At 37.1% G+C, this 12948-nt stretch overlaps 1 protein-coding gene across 1 annotated transcript in view; it reads right to left on the minus strand.

Annotated features, from left to right (window-relative positions):
- Window positions 1-11468: 11468 nt before the first annotated feature.
- The window catches only part of LOC133654224 (N-terminal EF-hand calcium-binding protein 1-like), a 34920-nt gene continuing 33440 nt past the window's right edge, over window positions 11469-12948 (minus strand). Inside the window, exon 12 of the mRNA XM_062054391.1 lies at window positions 11469-12601. Within this exon, the coding sequence (XP_061910375.1) occupies window positions 12573-12601 (29 nt within the window). The 3' untranslated portion in view covers window positions 11469-12572. The remainder of the gene's footprint in view (window positions 12602-12948) is intronic.

Below are 12948 nucleotides of genomic sequence, written 5' to 3' on the forward strand. Positions count from 1 at the left end.
CCCTAGCAGGGTGTCACCTGATGTGGGTGAGCGAGCCAACAGCAAGCGTGGGTCAGAGTGTGGTCGGTACAGGAGAAGCTAGGTGGCGCTAACTCACGGCGTCCCTAGTGGATGTGACGCACTCCGCCTTGGAACGACTCGCGGCTGGCAAATGAGTTCGATGTATGAGCTGGAGCACGACTCCAGAACCCAATTCAGACTACTCTCCTCCCACATTTTGTTTTTTTTCGGGATTATTAATAAGTAAATATAATTTGATTTTTATAAAGTGTATTTTCTGACTTGCAATAATCGTTGGAGCTAAGTAAAATGTTTTTATATAAATATTATCATAACAGTAAGTACAATGGTTTTCCTTTTACATTGTTAGTGCCATGGGGTAATTTGAACAAAAACAAATCAGTACTAAACCTGATCACTGGAGGGCGACAAAGCTTCAATAAAATAATATTTACAGACTGCTTTAACCAGACCTGGGCATAACCATTCCCAAATAATTTTTTTCAGATGTTTAAGATGAAAAGTGTAGCTGCCATCACTAGCTTTTAAGGACAGGGGGGGCTTAGCCCCCAGGAGATGCACAGGATGCGAGCGAACGTAGCGCACGAGCACAAAACTTCACAAACGGCTAACAAAGACTTAAAAAATTATTCATTGTTATTATTATTATTTTAAAAAATGCACAGGACGAAATGAAATGCTCCCCGGGACGATGGCTTTTAACCATTTTTTTTCTTTTTCTTTTTATGTATTTATTCATTTTACATTTTACATTAAATGTCTTGGTTTTTCCTCCCTCTGAAAATCCTATGAAATGTTTAACAAGCCATTTTATAATAATACAACAGATATATTTAATGATGTTTTTTTTCATTATTTTAACAATAGGCTAATGTATATTACTGAATATAGATTCTACAAGAAACACAAAACTTAAAAACTAAATTATTTACAATTGCAGACACAAGGTTTCGTGCAGCTTCACTCATTGTAAAGGAAGACGGAAGTCCACGCAGGAGAAAAAAGACTACAAAGATGGTGTCTGGGTTTTTCTTATATATATATATATATATATATATATATATATATATATATATATATATATATATATATATATATATATATATATATATATATATATATATATATATATATATATATATATATATATATATTAAGTCTTTCATACATATATATATATATATATATATATATATATATATATATATATATATATATGTATATATATATACATATATATATATATATATATATATATATACATATTAAGTCTTTCATACATATATATATATATATATATATATATATATATATATATATATATATATATATATATATATATATATATATATATATATATATATACACACATACATACATACATATATATATATATATATATATATATATATACACACATACATACATACATATATATATATATATATATATATATATATATATATATATATATATATATATATATATATATATATATATATATATATATATGAAAGACTTAAAGGTATACTAGAGGATGTTGTGGATCATGTTGACTATTGGTCCTCCTAATTGTCAATCATTCTGGTGATGTTACGTAAGGATTTTGAGTGATGTGGGCATTTTCTATATGAAGAAGTCCAAGGACCACAAGCAAGGTCGCAGAGAAAATGTGGACTGGATTTTGAGTGATGTGGGCATTTTCTATATGAACAAGTGGAATGGATTGGATACCGACGCACCAAAGGGGCTCTCTACCTTACGCTATGAAGTGAGGGGAAACTGAGTTAATAATGACAGGTTTTATGATTATTTATTTAAACTCATATTCGGGCCACTTTATAATGAATATGTCGGCATGTATTTGTAAAAAAAGAAAAAATATATATATATAACACCAAATTATTTAGGGGGGTTTAAGAATATTTTAGGGGGGCTTGAACCCCCCTAAAATAGGCCTAACAACGCCAATGGCTGCCATTATGATGTGCAGTGATGTTTTCTAATGACCGTAAGTCTTGAACTACACAAAGTATTTCAATGGTTGGAACCTGCGCTTTTGGATGATATACCAGTTACTATGGTAATCTAATTAGTTACTATGGTCATCTAATTAGTTACTATGGTAATCGACGTCACAGCAGCTCAGACGAGGCACCAAGCAGTGTGGGTGGGAAGCGTTTTCACAGACGCGGAAGGAGATTTTCAATACAAAGTTCTAAAGCTTAGTGATATATCAGATTGTAGGTTTGTTTGTTTTGTACCCTTCGCGTTCATATTTCACTGTTTGTTGCATTTTTGTTGCGTTTCACTTGATTGTAAAATATGTCGACCGAAAGGGGGTGTGACATTCATATTTTGTCAATATTCAGTGTTTTATCGTTCATAGAACAATTTAAAATTCCATTACGTTTTTTAAGGCGGCCTGTCATGAAGTTTTTAGCATTCAATCAGACATTATTGTGAGGTTTTGTATTAGTGTTCCTAAAAATAGATATACCGGCCCCTAGACACATTTTTTTCTCTAAGTGTGGCCCCCGAGTCAAAATAATTGCCCAGGCCTGGCTTTAACCGTGTCAAACTCGTTTTCATTTAGGGCATATGTGTCAAACTCAAGGCCTGGGGGCCAGATGTGGCCCGCTACTTCATTTTATTTGGCCCCCGAAAGCCTAGAAATAATATGTATCAATAAAGTACTGTAACTTTTTCTAACTAAATGTATTCTTTCTTTCTATTTTGGGAGAAAAAAAATATATGTACTCCATGTAATCGCAAATGATGTTAACTTAAATATTGTCTAATTATGCAAAAATATATTATCAAACATTCAAACCATTTTTTTAATAGAAATAAATACTAATAGTAATGATTTCAAAGCAAGTTATCCATCAATTTGTGCAATGTAAAAATAGCAATAGATTATATAAATATACATTGAAACAGAAAATGTAAATTAAATGTGGTTTTTACAGCATTTTTCTCGAAATTAAAAAAACACTACTTATTTTTACTGTAATAAACTGTGGTGTTGTTTTGGCATTTATAGTAAACTGAAAAATCTGCAGTTGTTGATTTGCGGTAAAAAAACAACAACAAACTGGCAGCTCAGGTGCCAAAATTTTACTGTAAAATTGCAGTTTTTTTATTTACATAAAATCTTTCCCCAAACTTCCCCCTTGTGTGAAAGGTGCAAGAGATCAGAAGGCACACTTGCACACCAATTTTGGCTATGTCCTAAGATGAAATATTTCTGGAGTTCGATTTTCAAATGGTATTCTCATGTACTTAAAGTAAATCTGGATCCTGACCCTGGAACTACTTTGCTTGGCATTTCTAACACTTTAGACAAGATGGGTCGGAATGTTAGCAAAGTAATGGCCTATGGCAGGGTTTTTCAACCTTTTTTGAGCCAAGGCACATTTTATTCATTGAAAAAATCCCGAGGCACACAACCAGCAGAAATCATTGAAAAATGAAACTCGGCAGCCGATATTGACAATTAAAAAGTTGTTCTCGCAAGTGTTGGATATGAATTTAAACCATAACCAACCATGCATCACTATAGCTCTTGTCTCAAAGTAGGTCTACTGTCACTTTTTTGGTGTTTTCCCGTGCATAGTGTTTTAGTTCTAGTCTTGCGCTCCTATTTTGGTGGCTTTTCCTGTTTTGTTGGTATTTTCCTGTTGCAGTTTCATGTTTTCCTTTGAGCGCTATTCCCCGCACCTGCTTTATTTTAGCAAACAAGAACATTTAAGTTGTTGCTATCTTTTTTTGTGTGGACATTGATGATTGTCATGTCATGCACGGATGTACTTTGTGGACGCCGTCTGCTCCACACACTGTAAGTCTTTGCTGTTGTCCAGCATTCGGTTTTTGTTTACTTTGCAGTCAGTTCAGTTTTAGTTTTGTATTCCATAGTCATCCCTAAGCTTCAATGGATTTTCTTAGTGGCATTCTCTTTTTGTTTATTTTTGGTTTAAGCGTTAGATACCTTTTTACCTGCATGCTGCCTCCCGCTGCCGTCTGCATATTGGGATCAGGATATCTACAAAGCAATTAGCTACCTGCTGCCACCTGCTGATATGGAAGAGTATTACATGGTTACTCTGCCAAGCTTTAGACAGCACAGACACTCAACAATGACACATTTACGGATTATAACTACTGGTTTGCTAAAAAATATATTTTTAACACAATTAGGTGAAATTACATAATCTCTCACGGCACACCAGACTGTATTTCACGGCACACTGGTCGAAAAATGCTGGCCTATGGTATGGTCTTAGCAAAGAGATGCATTTTGAGAGTGTGGAAATCTGACTCACCACCTAAGTTTGAAGCCTGGTTGAGGGAGCTAGTGGGAATCCTCCAGGTAGAAAAACTGAGATTTCTGGTAACTTACTGTACATACATTTTGTGATGTGTGGAGACCTACCTGAAACTGTAGTCAACCCCCCATAAGAAGTATCTGTCTTGGCATAATTGATGAAAGTGGACATTCAACTGGTATGTTAAGCCTCTTTGTATGTATTTTGTTTTTACATGTTATAATCGGTGTAAAAAAAACTTCTTCATTCATTATTTTTTTATTTATTTACTTTATTATATATGTATATGTTTGTATTAAGAAAACTGACAGTAAAAATATTTTGAAAAAACAAAATAAACAAAAAAAACTTTCTTAATATTAATATTTCCAGGCTTTCGCGGGCCAAATAAAATGATGTGGCCTGGGACCTTGAGTTTGACCGCTGTGCTTTAAAACTATCGTATGGGTACATTTTGGATGAAGTGTTTATTAATATATATTATAATATTTGATAACAAATATTTCAATGGCTACATACAGTCTTCAGGAAACGGTATAGAGTACAATGATTTATACATTACATACACATTCGACTACATATTTTCTATTCACATATTTGTTCACTGGGTTCCTAAATCAATTTTTCAAAGAGGAGTTTTTAAGGTTAAAAAAAGAAAGAAAGAAAACGATGAGCATTCGGAGATTAAGCCCCGTTATGTCAATGCAATCAATGCAGTCTTGCATATCTGTAATTGATGACAAAGTCGACCCAGCGATACCAAGCTCAGTTCCAGTGAACGTCTTAGCTTACAACGGTCAGCCGAGTCGACAGCCGCCTTCAAGCGGTGCACTTTCTGCGGTGTGTCCGGGGACTTTCCCCTGAGCAAGTGGTGGAGAAACTAGGTTCTCAGTATGTAGCTCAGAGAGCAAGCCTTCTGAATGCCCGGATGAACAAAATGCGGGCGGGTGAATAAGTACCTCGTGGAAATATTGCCATTTTAAATCAGGGTTTCACAACGTCAGTTAGTTTTGCGACTGACTTCGATATTAAGACAAAGTGCATGTATACATATTCATAAGACAATGACTTCAGTTTTTACCTAAAAACGATGAATGAATGTGTTAAAAGACGTGGTTGGAACCCGAAAGGAATTGTGGGAAATGTGGTAGCCGGCGAATACCTGTTTGGATTTCGTTCGTCAAACAAGCACATCCGTTGAAGTCAAAATAGAGGGAAAGCTTACAAGCTTATGACCGTTTAAATATTAAGATATTTGCCTGTACAGTGTTCGAAACAAATAGGAAAAATTAGACCCAGTCACTTTGAAAAACCGCTACAAAACGGTATGATACTACAAGATTGTAATGAAAGTGATTTGCTGACTAGCAGTACTTCCGTATCACGTGGACGTGGGCTCGCCTCTCCACCAATCATCTCGGAGAAGGTCCGGGACAGGAGCCAATCGCCGCCCTCGCCAGGTGTCACGTGATGCGGGTGAGCGAGTCAACAGAAAACATGATTCGGAGTGTGGTTGCAACAGGAGACGCTAGACGGCGCTGTTTCGCACCGTCTCCAGTGGAAGTGACACATTCCCCACTTGGAACGACTCGCGGCTGGCAAGTTTTTGATTGATTGATTGAGACTTTTATTAGTAGATTGCACAGTACAGTACATATTCCGTACAATTGACCACTAAATGGTAAAACCCGAATTAGTTTTTCAACTTGTTAAAGTCGGGGTCCACGTTAATCAATTCATGGTAAGTTTTTGATTGATTGATTGAAACTTTTATTAGTAGATTGCACAGTGCAGTATATATTCCGTACAATCGACCACTAAATGGTAACACCCGAATACGTTTTTCAACTTGTTTAAGTCGGGGTCCACTTAAATTGATTCATGATACAGTTATATACTATCATTATAATACAGACATCACACAAGATAATCATCAGAGTATATACATTGAATTATTTACATTATTTACAATCCGTGGTGTGGGATGTGGAGGAGGGGGCGGGGGGTTAGGTTTGGTTGATATCAACACTTCAGTCATCAACAATTGCATCATCACAGAAATGGACATTGGAACAGTGTAGGACTGACTTGGTAGGTTGTGGACACAGAGAGAGAGATCAGAAAGTATAAGAATAAGTATCTACATTTGATTATTTACATTTGATTATTTACAACCCGTGGAGGTAGGATGTGGAAGGGAGGGTGTTAGTTTAGGGTTGCCTGGAGGTGTTCTTTTAGTGCGGTTTTGAAGGAGGATAGAGATGCCCTTTCTTTTACACCTGTTGGGAGTGCATTCCACATTGATGTGGCATAGAAGGAGAATGAGTTAAGACCTTTGTTAGATCGGAATCTGGGTTTAACGTGGTTAGTGGAGCTCCCCCTGGTGTTGTGGTTATGGCGGTCATTTACGTTAAGGAAGTAGTTTGACATGTACTTCGGTATCAGGGAGGTGTAGCGGATTTTATAGACTAGGCTCAGTGCAAGTTGTTTTACTCTGTCCTCCACCCTGAGCCAGCCCACTTTGGAGAAGTGGGTAGGAGTGAGGTGGGATCTGGGGTGGAGGTCTAGAAGTAATCTGACTAGCTTGTTCTGGGATGTTTGGAATCTAGATTTGAGGGTTTTGGAGGTGCTAGGGTACCAGGAGGTGCATGCATAATCGAAAAAGGGTTGAATGAGAGTTCCCACTAGAGTCCTCTTGGTGCTTTTGTTGACCAGAGAGGAGATTCTATAGAGAAATCTCGTTCGTTGGTTGACCTTTTTGATTACCTTGGTTGCCATTTTATCACAGGAAAGATTAGCCTCTAGAATGGAACCTAGGTAGGTGACCTCATCTTTCCTGGTGATAACAATGTCACTCACTTTTATAGTGAAGTCACTGACTCTCTTAAGGTTGATGTGGGACCCAAACAGGATGGATTCCGTTTTACCCAAGTGTATGGATAGCTTGTTGTCAGCGAGCCAGGTGCAAATTCTACAGAGTTCAGCACTGAGGATTTTGTCCACCTGTGACTTGTCCTTGCCGGATACCAGCAGGGCCGAGTCATCCGCAAACAAGAACAAGTCACAGTCGCATGCTGATGACATGTCGTTTATGTATATTAGGAACAGTAAAGTAAAGTGAGTTCGATGTATGAGCTAGAGCAGTGTTTTTCAACCTTTTTTGAGCCAAGGCACATTTTTTGCGTTGAAAAAATCCGGAGGCACACCACCAGCAGAAATCACTAAAAAAAAAACGAAACTCAGTTGACAGTAAAAAGTCGTTGTCGCAATTGTTGGATATGACTTTAAACCATAACCAAGCATGCATCAATATAGCTCTTGTCTCAAAGTAGATGTACTGTCACCACCTGTCACATCACGCCCTGACTTATTTTGTATTTTTTGCAGTTTTCCTGTGTGTAGTGTTTTAGTTCTTGTCTTCGCTCCTTTTTTGGGGGGTATTTTCCTGTAGCAGTTTCATGTCTTCCTTGAGCGATATTTCCCGCATCTACTTTGTTTTAGCAATGAAGAATATTTCAGTTGTTTTTATCCTTCTTTGTGAGGACATTGTTGATTGTCATGTCATGTTCGGATGTACATTGTGGACGCCGTCTTTGCTCCACAGTAAGTCTTTGCTGTCGTCCAGCATTCTGTTTTTGTTGACTTTGTAGCCAGTTCAGTTTTAGGTTCGTTCTGCATAGCCTTCTCTAAGCTTCAATGCCTTTTCTTAGAGTCACTCACCTTTTGTGTATTTTTGGTTTAAGCATTAGACACCTTTTTACCTGCACACTGCCTCCCGCTGTTTCCGACACCTACAAAGCAATTAGCTACCGGCTGCCACCTACTGATATGGAAGAGTATTACACGGTTGCTCTGCTGAGCTTTAGACATCACCGACACTCAACAACAACAATTTGCAGACTATAATAACTGGTTTGCAAAAAATATTTTTAACCCAAATAGGTGAATTTAGATAATCTCCTACAGCACACTAGACTGTATCTCAAGGTACAGTGGTTGAAAAACACTGAGCTAGAGCACAACTTCAGAACTCAATTCAAACTACTCTCCTCCAATTTTTTTAGGTGATTCTACATATACATATAGTGTATATTTATTCATAAACATTTAAACGCATGTTCTGGTTTATTACTTAAAAGAGTAGCGTAATTAATATGTCCATGTTCAGTCTAGTACTAAATTTCGTGGAATGATTCCATATGTGCTGGTATGGCAATAAAGTACTTGGAACAAACAATGTGGTATATGTGTGGGGTTTAAACTGGCAAGGGCACCAACAGTGGAGTCAAATAGACTTATGAGATATAATGAATCTCAGTAGAATGTGCCTGTGGATCTTGGTATGAGAACTAACACCATACAGTGTATTTCCCTAAAGAGCCTCTGCCCTCATATTTCCCTTCTCCCACCTATTATTTATTTCCTGACTGCCATTTTTTTCCCTCTCCACTCTTCAAAAAAACACCCCCTTTTTATTTCTACCCTCGACGTGCACCTCACGCTTCCAAAGATACCCACATTCCCCAATGAGCACCACAAAGTCTGCTTTTCAATGAGCATGATGGGTTTATTTCACCTCTATTCCAAATTCCTCTACTCTCCCTTTCTCCCTCGGCTCACATTTCTATGTATTTTTTCCCTTCATTTTTAAAAATTGCATTCTCTCTCATCATTCACCGACATGACTTCTGCAGGATATGTTGTATAACCTTCTGAAGAATGTTATCACCTTCTGCTAAACATTACAACATGCCTCAAAAAAATATTATATATATATATATATATATATATATATATATATATATATATATATATATATATATATATATATATATATATATATATATATATATATATATATGGTATAGAGCGTTTTCTATTCGGGCTCCAGTACTCTGGAATGCCCTCCCGGTAAGGCTGCAGCTAACGATTATTTTTCTATCGATTAATCTATAGATTATTTTTTCGATTAATCGGTTAATCTATAGATTATTTTTTTCGATTAATCTATAGATTATTTTTCCTTTTACCGATTTTTTTTTTTTATTCAAAATGAAGATGAAAAAATAAATGTAGGCCCGTTTTTTCAAAAGGCATGGCTTTTATTTACAAAAAAAAAGAAGTATGGCCACTCAGTCAACATTGACAACAACATGACTAAATATTCTGTAACAATGTAAACATTTAAAACTTTTAACATTTAACAAAATTAAAAGTAGCTTATTTGCTTTTTAATGTGCAAATATAAAAGTCAACATCCAGTGCAAATCTTAATATTCTGCAATAGTATAAGCATTTCAAAAGTAAGTTGCTTATTTTGCTTTAAAATGTGCAAAACTAAAGATAAACATCCAATACAAAAAAGTGTAAAACGAAATATTCTGTAACAACAGTGTAAACATTTCAACAAAAGTGAAAGTATTGCTTATTTGCTAAAATGTGCAAAAATAAAGATAAACATCCAATACAAAAAAGTGCCAATCTAAATATTCTGGAGCACTGTAAACATTAAGTATTGCTTTTAAAATGTGCAAAAAAAACATCCAGTCCAACACAGTACACAATAACCAATTCTACTCATTCCAGTGAGTGTCTAACAGTTGTAATGAAGAAATGTTAGCATGTGTACATGTTTGCTTCTTTTCTTGTTTACAATATTCCCAGCAGCTGAAAATAGGCGCTCAGAAGGGGTCGATGTGGCTGGAACTGAGAGCTAATTAGCCTTCACCTCAAGCCAGGATTGCGAGTGAGCTGAGCTACAGTTTAAGTTTCTAGAAGGTCAACGGGCTCATAGTGATGTTACTAGTAGTTGACTGGGAGGTGTTTATTATCATTCAGTCCGCTGCCTGATGCTCACCTGCTAAACACCTATCTGCTCCACGCTGAAGCGCTGACTACATGCGCTCTGAATACGCACTGCTGATTGGCTGATAATGCTTTGTGTGTACCAATCAGATGGTTGTGTGGGTGGGACAATGCTGCGTGTGTACCAATCAGATGGTTGTGTGGTTGGGACAATTCTGCGTGTGTACCAATCAGATGGTTGTGTGGGTGGGACAATGCTGCGTGCTGAGACAGAGGCAGACGGAGCAAAGCAGCTTGTTAAGACTTTAGCTTTAGCTTAGAACTCGTTCGGTACACCCCCGTACCGAACCGAAAGCCCCGTACCGAAACGGTTCAATACAAAACACGTACCGTTACACCCCTAGCAGATACAAATGACACATTCATGTTTTTGTGTAATGATGACAACGTATGCTCGCGCGGACGATTGACTAGTTGATGGTTTTCTTTTCAAATGTTCGTTCATAGCCGTTGTGCTGCTATGATAGGCCATTTCCGCTCGACACAGTGTGCATACAACAACATTATTAGGCCGTTTATTGAAATACTCCCACACTTTTGACCACTTTTGGCATACTTTTCCCCCCTCGCTCGCACCGCTCGCATCGTCTTCTTTGATCGTCTGCTTTGCGCTTCGCCATGACGGTAGTGTGACGTCATTATGCGACGCGTCGACGCACAAAAACGGCGTCGACGTATTTACGTAACCGATGACGTCGACTACGTCGACGCGTCGTTTCAGCCTTACCTCCCGGTAACAGTTGCTACCTCAGTAGAAGCATTTAAGTCCCATCTTAAAACTCATTTGTATACACTAGCCTTTAAATAGACCCCCCTTTTAGACCAGTTGATCTGCCGTCTCTTTTCTCCAGCGTGGAGATGTTATTAGGTGACCACAGATGATGCGCGAGCTGTTCAAAGTCGGGACCCGGGGTGGACCACTCATCTGTGCATCAGTTGGAGACATCTCTGCACTGCTGCAAAGTGTATTTATATAGCCCTTAATCACAAGTGTCTCAAAGGGCTGCACAAGTCACAACGACATCCTCGGCTCAGATCCCACATCTGGGCAAGAAAAAACTCAACCCAATGGGCTAGTGGGGCCATTCATTGCACCTCCAAGGTTTCGCATTGTATCCCATTGGGTTGAGTTTTTTCTTGCCCTGATGTGGGATCTGAGCCGAGGATGTCGTTGTGGCTTGTGCAGCCCTTTGAGACACTTGTGATTAAGGACTATATGAATACACTTTGTTTGAAAACTTTAATTGATGAATACCCACAGATGATATGCTGCCTTTTGACATTAATACTTTACTTAGGATTCAGTTAATACTTTAATACCAGGAGAAAGCTATATATGCACTTCTTTCGGAAGTTTGCAAATAGTCCATTATGCATGAATGTCAACCTTTTGTGCATGTCATTAATTTTATTGCATGCCAAAAAACAAACAGAACATCCACAGAACAATTTCACATTCTTGATCAAATAAGAAATTAAAAAGCGTGACATATTTTCTCTATGATTTATACATCATGCACATACTGTAAACACGCATCACATTAAAGTAGTAGCAACCACTACTTTCATTGACGACTGTACACAATACACTTGTATTGTCTAGTGTCATTACACAAAACACTTTCTGCATCCAAAATATAAACATCTACCGGTACTTGACTGTCCACTGGTTATAACACTGGCTTTTGAGTTTTACGTTATTTGGTTATTAAGGTGTTAATTGTCTGCTAATGTTGCCATATTTACAGTGAAACTCGATGAGAATACATTTACAATCTACATAAAATCTACCTGTTTGAACAATTAGGTCCAAGTTTTTTTTCCCTAAAGTGCAAGAGTGACAAAAGAGAATAAGGAGTTACATATGCATCATTATTGTCAGTAACATTTTTTTGTCTAATCTCGAGGATGTTTTCATCCACTAGCAGAAAGAGGCTATATAGCAATAATAGCACACAACATCACAAAGAGGACAAAACGAAATGAGGATAACTCATTAGTATTAATATTGAAAAAAGGAGTCAAGTTGAACTTCTTATTTTAGCATGACATAAAATGACAAAGTAGTATCTATAAGAAATCATGCATTATTTTCAGTGTTTTGTGCTTCTAATAAATTAAGAGTAAGAGGTGTGCCCCGTCAATATTATTACTATTCATCCTGATCGCTCAATTAAGTATTGCATTATCTTCTATTCAAGGTTGGTTTCATCATTTTATACATTGAAGCAAAGCTTTGCGACAAATATTCTGGCCAACACGCCTTCAGGAAAATGAGAATATCTTTAAGAAAAGAGCAAGAAAAACAAATCCCATTTTCTCTTCCAATCTGTGCTCATCCAAAGCGGCTTTGCTCCGTCAGTTGTTGTTCATAATCCACCAGGAAGCTGTTTAAAAAAAAGTAAATGGTTATTGCGGTTACAATCAGGGGCGGTGTTAGGGGGTGGCTACCTGGGCTCAAGCCCTAAATGTTTTCTAAAAAGTCTTGAATTTGAATTTTACTTTTGGGAACTTTTCAGAAGTAACGTGCAGTACCGCAGTCCAACAGAGAGGCAGCAGCTGCATTAAGTAGCCGACATACAGCCTGAAGAAGCACTTTGGTTGCTGGATATAGGATATTAGGACGTTTTTTCAACAAAATATTAGAATAATTACGTATATATTATCACACTAACTTTAGTATGCTTAAAGTCCGTTGCTTTAGTTATTAGCCATTGTGTTCAAGTTAGACTTT

Source organism: Entelurus aequoreus, linkage group LG07, assembly GCF_033978785.1.
Source record: "Entelurus aequoreus isolate RoL-2023_Sb linkage group LG07, RoL_Eaeq_v1.1, whole genome shotgun sequence".
Lineage (NCBI taxonomy): Eukaryota > Metazoa > Chordata > Actinopteri > Syngnathiformes > Syngnathidae > Entelurus > Entelurus aequoreus.